Below are 20,726 nucleotides of genomic sequence, written 5' to 3' on the forward strand. Positions count from 1 at the left end.
CAAAAATTACTCAAGATAATCTAACATTTGTTTTCCTTTTTTTCTTCTGTGGTCTACTGTACAGACATGAATTTACTTTTCTCTAAGCCTGAGGCTTTTGGTGTAAAAAGGCTTTTACATTTGCCAAAAATAGAACTTTTTTTATTAAAAAACAAACAAGCAAGCCCTGTCCAGATTTAAAAAGTAACACAAAAGTAATGTAACTGATTTCTTTCCATAAAAAGTAACTAATGTAATTACTTTTTTAGGGAGTAACTTCCCCAACACTTAAAAAAAAAAAAAAAACAGTCATAGCGGTCCATTTTTTTAAATTTATACATCAACCAAAAGCTGAATAAATAAGCTTTCCATTGATGTCTGGTTTGTTATGATAGAACAATATTTGGCAGAGACTATTTGAAAATCTAGAATCTGAGGGTGCAAAAAAATCAAAATATTGAGAAAATCATCTTTAATGTCCAAATGAAGTTCTTAATGCATATTACCAATTAGTCATTTTTGATATATTTACAGTAGGAAATTAACAAAATATCTTCATGGAACATGATCTTTACTTAATATCCTAATGATTTTTGGCATAAAAGAAAAATCTATAATTTTGACCCATACAATGTATTGTTGGCTATTGCTACAAATATACCCGTGCTACTTAAGACTGGTTTTGTGGTCCATGGTCACATATGTGTTGCCTTGGAAGAAAAACACAGTGAGGTTATCAGTTTTGAGTCACTTCCATGTTTCAATTCAGAAATAACTGCAAACAGCAATGTATTGCAATTTTTATTTAATCTGCTCAAACAAAACAATGTTAGCATGTAAGAAACTTCTAATTAACATGAAAACAGTATGGTACAACATGAACGATAAAATCGAAAGATAAGGAAACTGAAAATTGCATTACAAGGACATCCAGTTGAATCTGCGACAACCCCATCAACGTTTTGCCAATATTGTTCAACTGATTTCCACAAGGGCAAAGATCAGTTTCTCAGATCCCGCCTGCATACATGGTCTTAACCATAACACAAACCACACTGTAATGCAACAGAAAGAAAAAAAAAAATGACACTGAGAGAAGAACATGAATGCATGTTTGATTTTAAACAAAGATCGTAAAAGCGTCCTTTCCAACTCACTGAAGCAAAATGCAAAACAAACGAATAAAGTAATGGCAGGCCCTAAATTAATACTCTCTATATATACTCGTTTAAATTTTTTGACATATCAAATGCAACTTCCGAACAAGGCACAAACCATGAAGATCACAAACAGGTTTATCCAGGAATGAACCAACCCTGATCAAAACATTTCACCTGCTTAACCTAAAGACCAATCAACAATAGTTATTTGTTGTCAAAACAAAGGTGGATCAGGAGATTGTGACGTTCTAGAGATTACGGTTTAGCTTTGGTGATATTGCCGATCGCAAAGTGACGGCCGTCTCGTCAGCAATAGAATCGTTTGAACTTCTACGGGTTTTTAAAGTGCAATCAATGCTGTAAACACTCTATACAAACGTTCTGATTCCTTGAGAGATTATTTCGAGTAATGGTTTGGAGGTGAAAAGAAACTACAAAGGATTGATAAGTGAGCATGGCGGGGGGAAATGGAGAACCGAGGAAAAATCTGAATGGAGAGAAGGTCACAAATTCATGTTCTCAGTTTTCTCCTCAGCCTATAACCACACTTCAGATTTGTACAAAGATTTCGCTCTTAAAAAGCAGACTTCCTCAACAAAAGCATGTTGGAAGATGAAGCCCCTCTGAAAAACAGAGCAAGTGCCTTCCAGTGTGCACAAAGAGGATAAACTTGGGAAAAAAAAAAAAAGTGATTTGTTGCTTGGCCCTCAGATACTCCAGACTCCATGCAAAATGAATAAGCCGTCACATGATCTTTCACATTCTCAAATCCCAAAATGAAGTAAAATGAGTAACCCCTGCAAATTTATTATGGCTATAAGGAGGTGTCTGTTGCGAACTGCATTTTGAGAACGCGTTTGGAGAACATCGTTCATCCACAGTTTGTGGATGATTAAAAAAAAGAGAGATAGAAAGACAAAAAATGCAACAATGCTACACTTATTGCTTATGAACTGAAAACTAAAGTATTTTTCGTGGCAACCATTTTTCCCTTCCCAATCGTAAGAAGACATGCACTGAAATCCAAAGAAATACGAAAAGAGCCTACGGTGAATAAAAAGTTCATAGTATTTCTGGTTAGCACTATCTACAGATACGGTCTGAGCTGACGCTGAGGTCAACCTTAACTTCAGTTGGCTGAGAGGATTTTGGTAGAGAGCTACAACAATGTACAGTAGAAAGGCATTGTCCTTCGTGATCGTTCCGAACACTTAGCGAACACACAAGACGAAGGTATACAGATAACAGTGGCTCATTAGAGACAGCCCATGGAGCATTCAGAGAATAAGAATGAAAACCGACCGAGAGAGAGAGCGAGAGCGAGAGCGAGTAAGCTACCTGATGTGGTCATGGCGTACATTAGAACAGGTTGACTGAATGACTTGCAGGTATAATGTTTATTTTGTCATTTTAATGTACATATTCTGGTTAAAATAGTAGGAAGACAAGCTTTAGAGTCCTGCAGCAAGAGACCATACTCATTTGGTTGGCCAGATTCAAGGTTTTGCTCTATACAAGGCCAACTTAGTTCACGTTACTTCTTCACCGCCACCGCTACCACCTTTAAATTCATAACAAACGAAGCCTGCCCTTTGCTAAACGATGTGCCGTAGAATGAATGTCATCTGCTTGATTTACAATTTCACTCTTCGATGGTTAATACAGTATGTAATTCAGTAATAGTTTTTCATCTTTTTTTGTCATTTTCCTTCCACAGTAAGAGTCATCCATTGCATACTGACAGTCACTTCCTTAAGACTGTGTCCTGACCCCCTTTCAAGACAGGGCTTTTGGTGTATGGCGTCGCTTTGAGGCGTCTGGTTATCCTCTCGCCGTTACGCCTCCCCGTGCCCCCACGCTCAAAACTCGTGTCTGTCCTGGCATCGTACTCAACAGATCCTCCAAATTATCATGGTTATTGTGATCATCACTGGTTAAAACTGTAATTTTCCATTTTCATTGCTTTTGAGATAGTGTCTTAAACTGAAGCTGACCTCTGAAGTGACAGATTGTGGTTAAAAAATACAGGTGCATCTCGTCCTCCTATGCAGAGTTTGACTTGCCCAACTCCTCCCTGATTGCTGAAAACACAAAAATGATAAGGGAATTAGAAACAGTCCAGGTGAGATCGGTAGATTAGTTACATTTTTTTTTGTTTAGCATTTTATTCTGATAGGACAGTAGTAGTGCAAAGTGGGAGAGAGACATGGGAGAGGGACGGGATCGGGAAAAGTCTGCGAGCCAGGATTTTAACTCGGGATGCCCGTAGTGCAACGGCAAACTTTGGGATAGATTAGTTCCATTTACACTAACAGTCAAATGTTTAGACAAATACTTGTTTATTTTCACTATTTGAATTATTTTAGAATAAAAGTGAAGTCATTAAAACTATGAAAGAACTAGGGGTCGACTGGTTATCGGTGCCGATATTAAGCATTTTTCAATCATGGTTATAAATTTAATGGGTTAGTTTAATCAAATTAATGTCAACATTAAGAATAACAAGGGCTCTGACAAAAACTCTCTCTAAATGATTTTATATTATTTTATCTGCAAATCGTTTTTGAAAATGACTGATACCGATAACCATAAAAATGCTTAATATCGGTATATGGTTATCGGTCATTTTCAAAACCGATTTGCTGATAAAATAATTCAAAAGCATTTAAACAAAATGAACAATACCAATAACCGTATACCGATACTGAAATTAATCATTTTTATTGGTGTCAGCCATTTTCAAAACCGATTTGCCAATATTTAAAGTAATTAAAAACATTTAAAGAACATTTTTGTCTTGTTAGCTCTTGTTATTCTTCATTTTGACATTTTTTAAATTTTTTTTACACCAGACAGACATATCGGTTCAAAATTTCAGTTATTGGTCTACTTAATCTGTAATAATGTGTATCAGCCCTGAAACACACATATCGACGACCCCTAGAAAGTACACAAAAAGGTGTTATGGGAATCACGTGATCAAAAACTAAAAAAATAAAAAAATGCATCTAATATTTTAAATGATCAAACATTAGGCACCTGTATTGCTGGACACTTGTCACTTGATATTACCCACTCCAACTCATTTATTTGTAATTAAAAGTTTGTGAAAAAAAATTGTATTTCTATAAAATAAATAATTTTAAACACGTACAGTATACATTTATAAGTGCACAAATAAATCACTTTTCAAATAAAAAAATATTAATTATATTAGTTTATTATATAAAATTTAGAGCTGCAAAACAATTATTCGCAATTAATAAATTTAAAATAAATTTTGTTTGCATACTATGTGTTTACTGTGTGTGTGTGTGTGTGTGTGTGTGTGTATATATATATATATATATATAAATACACACAAACATATTTTTTTTACAATAATTTGTATGTAATCTATGTATTTGTATGTAAACACTTGTATATAATTTATATTTTAAACAAATATTACATATTTCACTGCAAATGTAACATTTTTCCTTAATATATACGTGTGTGTGTGTATTTATATGTACATAATAAATATACACAGTACACACAAATAGTATGCAAACAAACTTTTATTTTGAATTTATTAATCGTGATTTGCTGCTCTAATTAAATTAAATAATTTAATATTATTTAAATGTATTTAAATGTAATAATACATTTTTAATTAAAATTAAATTTTGTAAAGACATTTTATACAAATAAATGAATGAATGAATGAACCAACCATTAACACAATCACCATAAAGCACAGCATAGGAAATTAAGATTTAAAAAAAAAAAAATATTATTATTGACATCAACAAGAATTTAAGCATAAGCCATTAGATTTCAATGTTTTTGAGATCATAAGAAACAAACTCAGTGGAATGTGTCCAAACATTTATCTGTTAGTGTCAAGTATTTTTATGTATCGAAAGTATTAAAAACAGGGCAACAAAACAAAACAACAAAAATCGCATTCAAAATAAAAGTATATTACAAACTATATGTGTGTACTGTGTATATTTATTTTGTATATATACACATACATATATATACATACATTTTTTTTAATATTCACATATGTGTATTTATATATACATAATAAATATACACAGTACACAAACATATGTGATACTGGACCACAAAAGCAGTCTTAAGTAGCACACATATATAGAAGTATATTTGTAGCAATAGCCAAACATACATTGTATGGGTAAAAATTATTATAATTTTTATTTTGATCCAAAAATCATTATGAATTTATGTAAAGATTACATTCCATTAAGGTATTTTGTAAATTTCCTAATGTAAATATATCAAAACTCAATTTTTGATTAGTAATATGCATTGCTGAGAACTTTAAAGGTGATTTTTTTCAGTATTCTGATTGTTTTGCACCCTCAGATTCCAGATTTTCCAAATATTGTCCTACCCTAACAAACCACACATCAATAGAAAGCTTATTTTTCCAGCTTTCAGATAAAAAAGTGACCCTTATGACTGGTTTTGTGGTCCAGGGTCACATACAGTATGTAAACAAACTTTTATTTGGAATGTGATTAATCGTTTGCAGCCTTAATTAAAAAGCTTAATGTGCATCACATAGCGGCAATACAACGCAATATGTTACCATCAATAAGTTCTTCTTTCAGCTTCGATAGTTCCTTCCTCATCTCCTCTAGAATGTCCTAAAAAGCAAAGCAATTTGCAGTTAGATTAGAATATTATTTATAATACTCTACAAATCAAAAAGAGTCGAGCAACTTGTCACTCAACTGTTTTCATGTCAGTAAGATTTCACATTAGACAAGAATATACACACTAGAGAAGAGAAATTAGCTACCATGATACTATTAATACAAGCTGTTATATCGAATGCACTTGGCCTTGGCTGTTTAAATGACAAGATTACCAGATGAGTAGGTGTATGTTATAACATCAACACTCAGTCACTTTAATTGCAGCTGCTATAAGTAACTCTGCACCACTAAAAACATTCTAGAGTGTAGCAGACGGAGCTGAGCGACTTGAGTAACTGTGTTCTCAGATAAGTAAGACTCCCGCAATATGCCTTTCATATCTAACATGCTCATTCATACAGAAGGGAGGTATTGCTTTTGTAGAGAGGAGTATATTTGCACACACCCACAAAAGCATAACTGTGCACTGTCGACCACTATTTCTCCCTTGTTTTTTAAGGGAAGTGCTGTGATACCAAACGCGTTTTCAAATGAGGAAAAAATGAGAAATCGTACCACTAGCTTTGGTAATACTACGCTAACACTTTGCTAACATAATGAGGAAGTGTACAGCCCCGCTATCAAACCCTGAAGGGCTGAAAGGTTAAATGAGTTTCAGTTCTTCTCAAATTTTGAGAAGTACCTGTTTCAATCTGTCGTAGTCAAGAGCTTCTGTTGGCACCCCATTGGCACTTATGGATCCGGTAGGAGTTGGTGTAGACCTTGGTCTGAGGAGAAAAGAAATGGCGTGAGGCAAAGCTATTTTAGTCACAGAAGTGCAGTCAAGATGCAAAGCAGAAGTTTAGTGACACGCTTTGAGAGTATTACAGATGCTGTGTAAATCTACACTGTTCAGTCACAATTGGTGATTGAAAGAATATACTCAAGATGTGTGAGAAAATGCAAGATATTTCAGATAACTGTACTGCAAAAGGAAATACACACATCCAGACATGAAAATGAGCACCATGGGAATTGTATTTCCTTGAGGGGAGCTGCAGATTCATCAGAACCAACACATTTGTAAAGTTTGAAAACATTTCATTTCACAGCAAACCAAAAACACAGCTTGAGACACTTCAAAACACACAATGCAGCTGCCGTATCACTCTCATGCTGGTCTGTAGCTGATTCAGAAAGGATATTATTGCCAACACAATAATCACCATAGGGTGGAAACATGGGAAGTGAGGGAAATGACGCTTTATCTATCCCATCGGGAAAGAAATGAATGCCGAACAGTGGGTTGCCTTGTGCAAAAAGGAAGTAGAAGTCGAGCGGATAAGCACATTATGACACAGCTTAGGCAGAAACAAATTGCAGAGCAAAAGTTGTGTGTGAGATACAAGCATGTACTGCCTGAAGTCTTTGCATCAAAGCTTTCTGCATTTAGAGGGAGAGGATAAACTAAATTAAATGCACATTTGTGGGGGGAGGGGGAAAGCGTGTTATCTTTGGAGCCAGGTGGACGGATTGGCAAAAGTGGACAAATGCTCCAGCTTTCTGATACTGCGTGACCTCTGACGACATCTAGTACTGCAGAATTTATCAGGACGCTTTTATAATCATACCACAGTCAATCCTCCATAGCTTCGTTCCATTGCGCTATAAGAAGAAAAAAATCAAAGGTGTGTTTTTCTTTAACTATGGGCACTTTAAGTAGTGATTATTATTAAAATAAACAATTTCCTTCTCTTTTTTACATGATTTTATTGGAAATGCATTATCATGCCTTTGTTTTGTTTTTTTATTACTTTTCAAATGCCTTACATGTATATATTTTATTGTTTTACTCTCATCCAAGACCAGACTTTCACTTGTTAATTATTAAAATCCATCATGTATTATTACAATAAAAATTCCAATAATTTTTACATTTATATCTTGTGGAAAAGTTTGGGTAGGTAAGTTTTTTTCTTCTTCTATTTTTTAAAGTTTCCTATACTCACCAAAGCTGAATTTATTTTATCAATAATACAGTAAAACTGTAATACTGTAAAACATGTAATTTACACTTGAATTCTAAATGTTAAAATCAGTAAGATTGTTTTTTCAAGAGGTTTCTTATACTCATCAAGGCTGTATATATTTAATTAAAAATACAGAAAAAAATGCAATTTTGTGAAATATTATTGCAAATTGAAATAACAGTTTTCTATTTTAATATACTTTAAAATATAATTTATTTCTGTGAAGCAAAGCTGAATTTTAAATCATCATTACACCAGTCTTCAGTGTCACGTAATCTTTCAGAAATCATTCGAAATATAGGGTCAGTAATTTTTTTTTAAAGAAATTAATACTTTTATTCCACAAGGATATGTTAAATGGATAAAAAGTGATAAAGACTTATACTGTTAGAATTTTTGAATAAATTAAAGAATCAAAGATAAAAGTATCACAGGTTCCAAAAAATTATTAAGCAGCACAAGAGTTATGGCTGATGAAAATTTTGTGCTGCGTCATTAAAATAAATTATATTGTAAAAGTATATTAAAATAGGAAACCAATATTAAAAATTGCAATAATATTTCACAAAATTAGCATTTTTTTCTGTATTTTTGATCAAATAAATTTGTGCTAAAGAAACATTACTGTCATTAATCTTATGTATAAAAGCAGCAACAATTTTGAAAAGCACAAAGCATTTAATTCATGCCATTTCATGGTGATTATATTGTTGGCAACAGCAAAACCTTTGTGTATCAAAAAAAAGAAGAAGAGGAATAACCGTAGACAAGCACTGCACCAACCCTCATCCTATTTAGAGAGCACTCTCAGCAAACAAAGTCTAGAAGAGTTCTCAAACTAGCCTCTTATACCTGTTTAAGGAATCATAGTACTTCTCAGTACTCATCTGATTTCTCCATGGTGCGTCCCGTCTGTGAGAGTAAAGAGACTAACCAGGTCAGAGGTCAACAGCGTGGATCTGAACTACGTATGTTTATAGTAATCTTCCAAATGCACTGGTTCCAACTCAGGTCAAAGAAGAAATATTTATATTTCAATGTAGCCCTACTGAAAAGTGCTTCAGTTATTTGTATCATTGTATACGCTACACAAAAAAAGCCGAACAGCTCTGGTACACACAGATCTGATGAGAAGCAACAGCACTGTGCTTTAGTGATGTCAAGCATGGGACCCGACTGCCTGCATTCTGACATGCGATTGTAAGGGGCCCCTGGCTACAAGCACGTGATGCAAAGCAGTCGAAGCAACAATAATTCAAATTAGCTTTAAGAAAAGCAGGACCTGTAGAAGACTCAGATCCTAAAAGCTGGACATTTTCTTCAAAAGGCATTACACAAAGTGGTGGAGATATAAGGCACAGTGACATGCAAATTATTACCTTCCAATGACTGGTGATTTGCTACCATTCATGGTGTTTGTCCTCTCCCAAGGCTTTCTGGGCATATCTGTGGACAAAATGCAATGAATGGTAAATGTTATGATATTTGCAGTCTCATATTTCACATATAGCCGTGGCATTGCTTCAAGGCCCAGACTGTACACTGGATAACAAAACTTTGACCCAGTGCTAGTTTAATTTATTTAAAAGGAATCCCGGGTATGGCTTAATATAACATAAATATTGTCTCTTACTGAAATATGTAGCAGAAAACCCATGGAAGATTTACATTATTTAAAAAAAACAACATCATTTTATACATATTTTGGACTCTGGGGGCGCCAATATTTTAATGATGTGAAATGGTTGAACTCTGTTGCTATTTTTTACCACACAACAACTCGAAAAATAAAATACTGATACGATGACCACAGCTACTGAAAGAGCTTACAGGTGGATATAAGCGTAGGCTTAAACCAAATGATGTACCATCGATTTTTCCTCACAAGGAGTCTAAACGCCACTGGATATCGAGTGAAATCCACGCTGAGAAACTCCTTCAGTGGCTGTGGCGTCATGACAAGCGCCAGCATGTTTACATCCTGCCAGGGTGGCATCTAGCATTTCTTTTCTCTGGGGTTTGTAAGCTCTTTCAGTAGCTACGGTCTATAAAAGCCTCAAAGGCATTAGGGCTAAAGTGGAAAGAACAAAGACGCGGGTCTTCAGGAAGTTTTATTCATCTGAAGGCATCTTCCCATTCTTTTCTCCTCTTCTTATTGCTAGGAAAGCAGTGAAAATCACTTTTGTTGCCCTTCGACTGAAAATTACAAGCAAAAGCCGCACAATGTGACATTGTATCAGTATTTTATTTTTTCGAGTTGTGTTGTGGTAAAAATAGCAAAAAGTAGAACCAGCTGATCATCAACGAGTGCAACCATTTGACGTAATCGATCGTCAATCAAACCCACAGTCCAAAATATGTATAAAACAATGTTGATTTCTTAAATAATGTAACTCTTTCATGGGTTTTCTACTACATATTTTAGTAAGAGACATCAGTTACATTATAATAAACCACACAAGTTTTAATACCCTGTGTTCCCTTTAATAAAAATAATGATTACATGAATTACATGACTTAACAGGCTCAAGAACATGTTAAGTTATAAAAATGACATTGAACTGGAAATAAGGAGTTGCCAAATGTTGCATTAGCTTTTCCCTCTGCTTACCTGGTGTGCTACAGGCTGACACTTTTGGAGTTATGGTAGCCTCAATCTCATCCTGATAGAAAAAACAAAGGGATAATCAATTTGAAAGTCAATCATATCAATAAAATTAACAGTAGTCTATATGCACAGATTTAATTAGAGACTGTATACAGCTGAAACACTAACTCACAGCTTTCTGCTCAGGCTCTGGTGATGATCCCTTCTCAGCAATTCTTCTCCTGTATCAAAACAATGGTTACATTCTTAAATGTCATGACATTACTGGATATGATGCAACATTCTGATAACTTCTGAAAGTTTTTATTAGCAAGTTCCGAGACTAATAATTGTTTGAAAACTAGGCCGTGCTTCTATCACGGCAATCATTCAGGTATTAAAGATGGATAAAGCACACAATTCACCTCCTGGCCAGCAGGGCACTCATCTCCTCCATCAGACCTCCTCCTCCTGGTAAAGGACCATTTCCACGGGATGCCTCAGGCTTGGCTCCACCAGAACTCAATGCTGATGCTGCGGCTGGAGCCAGGGGCTCATCACTCTACAATAACACATGGGATTTGGTATTGAACATGTTTAGCATTTTTGATGATGTTTGGAACAAAAAAAATCAAGTTGTCTTCAGCTTTAGTGTAAGGTCAAATTAACCTTAAATTTTTTAATTACCTTACTAAGTGTATCTGTGCTGGCTTACGTAAAATACTTAAATTAAACCAATCACCTCAACTTATCAACATACTGAAACCTGAGCAGATGTAAATTAAATGCCACTGATTATGGGACAGTTCACCCAAAAATTAAAATTGTCATTAATTACTCGCCCTCATGTCGTTCCAAACCTGTAAGACCTTTGTTCATCTTCGGAACACAAATTAAGATATTTTTGATGAAATCTGAGAGTATTCTAACCCTGCATAGACATGGACTATTCTAACAATGTCCTTACTAACTTTCTAGGCCTTAAAGTCAGTTGTGTTAACTGACTTGTTTAAGGCCTAGAAAGTTAGTAAGGACATTGTTAGAATAGTCCATGTGATATTAGTGGTTCAACCATAATTTTATGAAGCTAAAGAAGAAATCAAAAATAACAAATTTAGTCAACATTTTCTTCTCTTTTATCAATTTATTTGCTACCTTTCTGGGCCTTGAACATGTCAGTTGTGTTGCTGTCTATGCAGGGTCAAAAAGCTCCCCGATTTCATCTAAAATATCTTAATTTGTGTTCTCAAGATGAACAAAGGTCTTACAGGTTTGAAACAAAATTAGGTTGAGTAAATAATGACAGAGTTTTCATTTTTAGATGAACTATCCCTTTTAATTATGTATTTTTTCCCCCTTATCTTGAGTTAGGGTGGCATTTTTGTTCATTTTGGTGGCATTTTTACTTCAAGCCCCCATTAAATTCCACCCCTTGTGTTGTGTTACAATGCTTCAGGTGAAATCCAATGCAAATGAGAGCTTTACAGTCCTTGAACTCTTACCCTTGGCACTTTCTTTAGCTTGGCTCCAGCAAGGGCGGCTGCAAGCCCAGACAGGCCCTTGTTCTCATCTGTGGTGGGCGAGGGGGTGAACAGACCCGAGGGCAGAGGTGGGGCCGGGGGTGGAGGTGGTGCTGGTGGTGGAGCCTGGCCTGAGGGTGGAGGCGGTGGGCCGGGGGGAGGGGGAGGACCTGTTGGGGTAAGCGTGGGGGGCAGAGGTGGTGGGGGAGGAGGAGGGGGACCAGGGGGTAGCGGAGGTCCAGCAGTGGTGGGAGTCACAGTGGAGCTGGGAGGGAGAGGTGGTGGGGGTGGAGGGGTTGGTATCCCCTGTACTGAATCTGCAGTGATAAATAAAAAAAGATCATGAAAGTTATAACATGATTTTATTACTTGCTGTGCTGAGCAGGTAGACTGTGAGATGATCTACATCCAGGACTAATATACAGTTGAGGTCAAAAGTTTACACCCCCCTTTCAGAATGTGCAAAATGTTAATTGTTGTACCAAAATAAGATGGATCATACAAAATGCATGTTATTGTTTATTTAGTACTGACCTGAATAAGATATTTCACATAACAAATGTTTACATATAGTCCACAAGAGAAAATAGTTGAATTTATAAAAATGCCCCTGCTCGAAAGCATACATCCCCTTGATTCTTAATACTTTGTTGTTTCCTGTATGATCCACATCTGTGTTTTTTTAGTGATAGTTGTTCATGAGTCCCTTGTTTGTCCTGAACAGTTAAACTGCCCGCTGTTCTTCAGAAAAAGCCTTCAGGTCCCACATGTTTTTTTGGTTTTCCAGCATTTTTGTGTATTTGAACCCTTTCCAACAACTACTGTATGATTTTGAGATTTATCTTCTCACGCTGAGGACAGCTCATATGCAACTATTACAGAAGGTTCAAACTCTCACTGATGCTCCAGAAAGAAAAAAAAAAAAAAACATGCGTTAAGAGCCTTTTTGAATTTGAAGATCAGTGTAAATTTAACTTATTTTGTCTTCTGGAAAACATGTTCATTTTCTGTAGCCTCTGAAGGGCAGTAGTAAATGAAAAGATATGAAATTTAGGTAAAATAAGAAAAATTTACACATCTTCATTCTGTTCAAACATTTTCACCCCAGCTCTTAATGCATAGTTTTTGTTAGAAAGGGTCCAATACACAAAAATGCAGACAAAACAGAATTTGTGACACCAGAAGGTTTTTTTCTAAAAAACAGCAGGCAGTTCAGGACAAACAAGGGACTCATGAACAGCTATCACTAAACATAAAACACAGCTGTGGATCATTCAGGTAACAACATAGTGTTAAGAATGTAAACTTTTGAACAGGGTCATTTTTATAAATTCAACTTATTTTCTCTTGCGGTCAGTACTAAATAAACAATAACATGTATTGGTATGATCCCTCTTATTTTGGTAAAATAATTAACATTTTGCAGTTTCTGAAAGGGGGATGTAAACTTTTAACCTCAACTATAATATAATATATACACACTAGCGTAAAAAAGTTTGGTGTCCATAAATCCATCAATAATAATAATAATAATAATAATAATAATAATAATAATAATAATAATAACTCAAATAAAAAATAATACCAAAAACAATAACAACAACCACAATGACATACAAAGCTCATTCGTAATAGCGAACGGAGACAGATGACATTAATACATGATATGAACACTTGTCGGTAGCTGATGATCATTAAACCAACTTTCCCAAGAAATATTATGATTTATCATAATATAAAACAAATCAATCAATTGAACAAAATGCAGAGATGTAATTGGGGTAATGGTTTCATCCTATTTAATCATTAAAATGTAACTAGCTAATTTAGGAACGTATCAGCTTGACTAATTTTAACATTTGCCTTTTTTGGATATAAACAGCTGAAGTTTTTTTAAGGCAATATGACATGCATGCCTGTCAAACACACTCAAGTTAATCATATTAGTGTGTAGAATTTAGCTCAGCGTCAAGCCACATCATGCATATGAAGTGTGAAGTCTAAAACCTCTTCTATAAATAATTCAGAGGAAGACTTGATCTTATATCTTCATTGCTGTTGACCTGACCTTATATGAAAAGTCACTTACTGTATGCAGTATGCAAGATAAAACCTAGTCAAGGACAAAAATGTAATCAGTTTCATATTTAGCTTCTTTACAAAATAAGGATGTTTCAGTGTGTAAATGTAAAGAATAACCAAAGAGGATGTGGGGTGGCCAGTTATAGATCATGTAAAGCTTCCTGTGCAATGACAGTTCACTTGTACATGTTAACATTTAGAACTTCTTTACCATAAACAGAATCAGAATGAGATGGCTGTGATAAACTAAAACAATGATATTGCAGCTTTGCAATCTGTGAGACTCAAATCAAAGTTTCGAGTGGAGATGCGTTTTCATGCCATGCCATTTCACACAATTACGGGCCACACAAACGAGCATCCATCAAACTGATGAACCAGTGCAACCCAACAGACAAGACAAAACAGCAAAACATTTTCTACGGACTTTCATATTGAGCAAATCAATCGCCAATTGCAGCCAATAAAGCAACCCAGCTCAACATGGCAGGCCCCCTCCTTGAACCCCGAGTAGCGGGTTAGTGGAGGCTGAGCGACACAGAAGAGGCCTTACCCGGCTGGCTGGGGAAGTCAGCAGGCTGAGTGGGCAGCTCTGGAGCAGAGGAGCAGGAGTCTCCCAACCCAGAGTTTACAGAGTGCTCAGCAGAGGCAGGGAAGGCTGTGGAAGGAGAAGGGAGAACAGCAGGCTGGGGTGAGGGACAAGACACAAGGGAAGCGATGGGCAAGGTGGGCGAGGGGGAATACAGGGGCGGCGGAGGGGGTGGCGTCGGGGGCGAAGAGAACGGCTGCCCCGAGACGGGTGACGAGGTGTGGAAGTGAAGCGAGGTAGGCGGCCCATTGGGCGCCGAGATGGGCGAAGGTGGTTTCTGGGAGAGCGGACTAGGGGCTGGGATCGCAATCATCGGGCGAGGACCTGTGGCCTTGCCCGGAGGGCTGCTGATCATGACCGGAGGTGAGGGAGGTAGGGGAGTGAAATTGTTAGCCGTCCAGACTATGGATTTGGAGGCTGGAGGAGGAGCCGGGGCAGGGGGCGGCGGTGTGGGCGGGGCAGGTTGTCTGCGAGGTACAGTGGCGTAATGAGGCAGGACTGGGTGGAAGGCGGAGCCAAGCGACGTGGCGAATCGGGAAGCCGAGTGGCGCAGTGGCGGGGTCGGAGGAGTGGCTGTGGAGGGCGATGGCGTTGGTGGTGGGTAGCTGGGTGTGGAAGGAGACACGGGTGTGGAGGAGGTGGTCTTGTTGTATTCTGGAGGTGGAGGAGTGTAGAGGGTGCTTTCAAATGCTGCACACAACCGGAGGACAGGACAGGACAGGACGGGGCGGGAGGGAGGAAGCGGCAACCGTGCAAAGGGAAAAAACACAAGACAAAGAGAGAAAGGGGGGAAGGAGACAGAAGAGAGAAAGGGGGCAAATGAAGCAAGAAAACCAGCAGAGACCTACAAGTCCATCATATGTACTTATTTCTGTCTATGAACAGGGAACACACTTGGAATTAGTACATTCGGTTAGCTGATGACAACATCATGAACTGGAAAAGATGGATCAATTCACAAACATCTAGTTTAGCACGTAGTACTTTCAGGAGAGAGCACCGAAGGGTTACTTGTAAATCTTGGATGCACGTGTCACGTGAGGTTAGTGTCTTAGAATCGTCACACACCTGCTACAGGCTAGTCATCCACTCTCTGCATGCCAAGAAAATGCTACTGAAAGATGTTATGCTAACAAAAACCTGCACCTTTTGAGCTTTCAACAGTCAAATATCACATTAAAATCTAAATGAGACATCAAATTTAACCTAAGAATCATACATTTCTGCTGAAACAACATCATTGGTGAGTCATAAGCTGTTTACAAATATATACTATGCACAAAAAGTATGTGCAAAACAGAAAAAAAAAATACCACCACCATTCAAAAGTTTGTGGTCAGCAGGGTTGCCAGGTCTGTGAAACATAACCAGCCCAACTGCTAATCAAAACTAGCCCAATCATGCTTTTTGCTATTGTCTCTTGTTAAAATAATGAGAAAAAAAACCCTGCGCCAACAGTGTAGAAGTAGCCTAATTCTGTGGGAAAACAACTAGACTTGGCAACACTGGTGGTCAGTTAGATTTTTATAATTCTGAAACAAGTCTTTTGTGCTGCATTTATTTAATCAAAAATGCAGTAAAAAAAAATAATAATTAGAAATATAACATTTTGAAATAATTTTCAGCAATATATCTTACTATATTTTAAAAAGGGTTCCCACACCTTGGTTAACTTCAAATTCAAGGACTTAATGTGGGGACGCATTTAAAGTGAGAGCAAGGTTACATCGTGTTACCTTGTAAAATACATTGTTACAGTTTTCATGTGTCTAACACAACTATGCAAAAAAGCCTTTTTTCACATTTATTTTTGGCCACATGACAGATCTGATAATCTATTTGCCATAAATGCACGTAACTAAAGTAAATCAAGTAAGCTAGTATGCATGGGTCACAAAGTGTTGGCGAAATAACACATTAGCGGACCAGAGGTCAGAGAATTTTCAATTTTCAAATCACTTTCAAGGACCTTTATCTATCTAACAAACTTTCAAGGATTTCAAGGACCCATGAGAACCCAGAGTAATGTATTACCCTTCAAACATCAAACTTATTAAACTACTTCAAACTTTCAAGCTTCGCTTTCTCAAGTCAACAAAGTTAGACCAATTCAGTGTTTGCAAACAGTGATGATTGTGCGCAGAGCTTATCTGGTGGCAGAAAAAGAAAGTTTAAGTAGCGGTCTATAGAACCCATGAAATAAAATAATTTAAAAAGGTTCATTTTAAGTTCATATTTAAAAATTCTGACTTTAATTTTGCAATTTCAAGATTATATCAATTCTGATAAGAAAAAACAACTCGTCATGCTCTCTTTTCCCCTCGGCTTAGAATCCCACACTTTTAGTTTTTTTTTTTCCCCCTCAGAATTGACAACCTTGCTATTGTTGAGTTAAATCAAGTTAAAAAGTCCGAACAAGGAGAAAAAGTCAGAACTGTGAGATTAAATAGGTAAATGTTACATGAAACATGGTTTAAATAGTATTTCATGCTGTAACTGTATGACTAATACAACATGTCCCCTATGAACTGCATATTTGCATATAAAAAAGTAGAGTAATAATAGCAGGTTTCATTCATAGTCTGTTCAAATAAAAGTCTGCATTTAGCTTTAAATGGCGTCTTTGATGTCGGTATTCTATAGAAATTGTACCACTGTCTTTCTGCCACCACAATGCACACGCAGCTGCAGGTGACCTAACTGTGGCATTATAAATGTCCTTACTTTTGAACATCTGAATGCATCCTTTCTAAATAAAAGTATTAATTTAATTTAAAAAAAAAATGAATAGTAGTGTACATGAAAACAATATTATGGAACTATACAGATGTTATTGAACTCCAGGCTTAGAGTGCAACATTCAATTTTATACAGCATATATGTAACTTGCAACATATTCTGCAACATATTTAAGGGTGTTTATATACAAAATGCATGTCTATTCATGTTTTGGTTTATGGCAAGCCTGCACTGTAAGATATGTCTTTCTGCTCTAGTGATTCTCATAAGCAGCCTGCAGACACAGCTGCCCTCCTGCTGCGTGAAGCCCACCACGCCTCCCTGAGCACTCTTCAAAATACACGTCAACACACAGGCAAACACAAATTATCATGCCCTACATTCAGGTCATCTCCCTATTAACACTTTCCCATTATTCACGCTGGCTTCATGACTTAAGTGCAGCTGATTTCTGTTTATTCCTTGTTTTAAATTATAATGTAACCTATCTGAACCGTGCTTTCATCCATTTCACTTGCCTCCTCTCTCTTTCCACACTATTAGCTTTGACAAGCAGACCACATGACCCTTGATGCAGCGCAGTATGTTCACCAAAGTGACTTAATGAAATTCTTCCACTCCTAAAGCACTGGCGGTCACATGGCAAGACCCATCGGCAGTGCTCCAGAAAGACTAATCCAACTTTATTAAATCAACTTGTGACTGGGGATGCTCACATAGTGTTTTTAATACTAATGAGTTTATTTATTTAGCATGAATACTATTGGATACAATACTCTGAAGATAAAAAGTGAATGGTTAGTACATAGAGACCTATAATAATAACTCCGGTGATTTTGTTACACCTATTTGCCAAAACCACAAGGTATTTCTTTAATTCTTTACAAAAAGCAGAAATCTCCAAGACATGATTCAGAAAAGTTACTGAGCCAAGACAAGATCCAGTAAAAATACAAATGCCATACAGAAAGACTTCATTCGAGACAATTCAACGGTGTCAATTCAATACTCACAGCCAGTCAATACTGCAGTGAGAAACACATCAACTGCAGACTAGCTATACAATGATTTGTCTAAGCAGAAACTGAAGCATTTATGTGACATTATTCTTGTCTTCCTTGAAAGCATTCAGATGTAAAGAAATCATCACTATTCTAATCTAATAAAAAGGGAACAACTATCAAGATTTACAATCTTCAGTTTTCTGTAAATTGCATCTCCTTTACAAATTTGATTGCTAGTATGTTAATGTGTAACAGGACTAGTTGTGTTAGTAGTCATTTAGATTCAACCCATCCCTGGGCAAACATTGCTGTATTTCAAAGGGTTTCTGACATCCCCTGCTATGGAATAATGCATCTTGCTATATGCAAACTATTGCATCACCACCAAATAACACAGATTATTTGATACAATAAATGTTTAACACTTGAAATGACAATTATGTCTGTAAAAGCCTGAGGCTTAACCTCTCACACATTATCTGTGGAATAAACATCCCCACCCCCATCTGGAGAAGAAAAATGTCTATTTTTGGCACTAAACAATTTATGCAATCTAATGTGATGAACTCAAGTATATATATATACACACAACTTTATAACAGGCCCTTCAAAGTCAAAAGTAGCTGAAAATTGGCCTTATTTACAATTGAAGTCAAATGTTTGCATACACCTTGCAGAAATTGCAAAATGTTAATTTTACCAAAATAAGAGGGATCAGTACTGACCTAAACAAGACACTTAGATATAGTCAACAAGAGAAAACAATAGTTGAATTTATAAAAATTACCCCATTCAAAAGTTTACATACACTTGATTCTTAATACTGTGTTCTTACCTGAATGATCCCCAGCTGTTTTTTTTTTCTTCAGTGATAGTTGTTCACGAGTCCCTTGTTTGTCCTGAACAGTTAAACTGCCCACTGTTCTACAGAAAGACTTGGTTCTGCATTTTTGTGTATTTATACCCTTTCCGACAATGACTGTATAATTTTGAGATCCATCTTTTTACACTGAGGACAACTGAGAGACTCATATGCAACTATTACAGAAGGTTCAAACGCTCACTGATTCTCCAGAAGGAAACACAATGCATTAAGAGCCAGGGGGTGAAAACAGAATGAAGATGTGTACATTGTTCTTATTTTGCCTAAATAATTTTTTTTTTCATTTAGTACTGCCCTTCAGAAGCTACAGAAGATACTTAAATGTTTCCCAGAAGACAAAATAAGCTTAATTTACCCTGATCTTCAAATTTAAAACGTTTTCAACCCCCAGCGCGTAATGGATCATGTTTCTTTCTGAAGCATCAATGAGGGTTTTAATCTTTTGTAATAGTTGCATTCAAGTCCCTCAGTTGTCCTCAGTGTGAAAAGATGGATCTCAAAATCACACCGTCATTGTTGGAAAGTGATCAAACACACAAAAATGCTGAAAATCCCAAGTATTTGTGGGACCTGAAGGATTTTTTTGAAGAACAGTGGACAGTTTAACTGTTTAGGACAAACAAGGGCCTCATAACTACACACACACACACACACAAAAAAACATGTGTGGATCATTCAGGCAACAACACAGTATTAAAAATTAAGTGTATGTAAACTTTTGAATGGGGTCACTTTTATTAATTCAACAATTATTTTCTCTTTTGGACTATAAATGAAGGTCTTTTATGGAAATATCTTATTCAGGTCAGTATTAAATAAAAAATTACATGCTTTTTATATGATCCCTCTTATTTTGGTAAGATAATTAACATATTGCAGAGTCTGCAAGGTGTATATAAACTTTTGATTTCTAGTCAACTGTAGTTTCTTAGTGAAAGTTTGTGGTCTTACTGTGAACAATTCATCCGTGCATGTTATTCCAAAGCCAAAAATTGTAAAATCTAAAAACTTTCCTATTCTGCTAATGCTATTTCTACTGGCTATTGGAATGTTTACCAAAAGCAACTACTAAGCCAATCGTCCATCCAATCTACATTCAATCTAAACCTGCTGAAAAAAAAAAAGTCCAATCTAACCCTGACGGAACAAAAAAAAAAATGTTCCCCTTACTGAATATAGTGGTTCTCTCAAAAATTTGTCAAAATTGTCAAAAAAACAGGTTACAGCAAAATTCCTGTTGACGGTTGCTTATAATCCATAGTTTCTCTTTTCGGTCACCTAAATTCTCCAGTTTTGGCAGGTTACCCATAATCCTAGTGAGCTGTACACAGGAAAGCATGAGGAAAATGTGGTAAGTGTGTGCTGCTCTTCCTGATTTTCGTCATCTTTCAAGCTGTTGATTCAGACTCTTCCAACATACTGACAGATGGACACGTCAGGAGAAGATCACCTATTGATATATTAAGACGCAAGGAGGTACTGACCCTTCCTTCATGTAAAC

At 36.3% G+C, this 20,726-nt stretch overlaps 1 protein-coding gene across 6 annotated transcripts in view; it reads right to left on the reverse strand.

Moving 5' to 3' along the window:
* Positions 1-767: 767 nt before the first annotated feature.
* The window catches only part of enah (ENAH actin regulator), a 132,794-nt gene continuing 112,835 nt past the window's right edge, over positions 768-20,726 (reverse strand). For 3 of the 6 annotated variants that reach the window (XM_073853152.1, XM_073853151.1, XM_073853150.1), the window contains exons 6-14: positions 14,564-15,289; positions 11,911-12,245; positions 10,834-10,970; positions 10,602-10,650; positions 10,433-10,484; positions 9,201-9,267; positions 6,495-6,579; positions 5,743-5,800; positions 768-3,220 (exon numbers count right to left, since the gene is read on the reverse strand). In XM_073853152.1, the coding sequence (XP_073709253.1) occupies positions 3,183-3,220; positions 5,743-5,800; positions 6,495-6,579; positions 9,201-9,267; positions 10,433-10,484; positions 10,602-10,650; positions 10,834-10,970; positions 11,911-12,245; positions 14,564-15,289 (1,547 nt within the window). In that variant the 3' untranslated portion in view covers positions 768-3,182. Of the gene's footprint in view, positions 3,221-5,742; positions 5,801-6,494; positions 6,580-8,673; positions 8,734-9,200; positions 9,268-10,432; positions 10,485-10,601; positions 10,651-10,833; positions 10,971-11,910; positions 12,246-14,563; positions 15,290-20,726 lie in introns of all 6 variants that reach the window. The other 3 variants (XM_073853155.1, XM_073853153.1, XM_073853154.1) reach the window with 3 other exon arrangements.

Source organism: Garra rufa, chromosome 13, assembly GCF_049309525.1.
Source record: "Garra rufa chromosome 13, GarRuf1.0, whole genome shotgun sequence".
Taxonomy (NCBI): domain Eukaryota; kingdom Metazoa; phylum Chordata; class Actinopteri; order Cypriniformes; family Cyprinidae; genus Garra; species Garra rufa.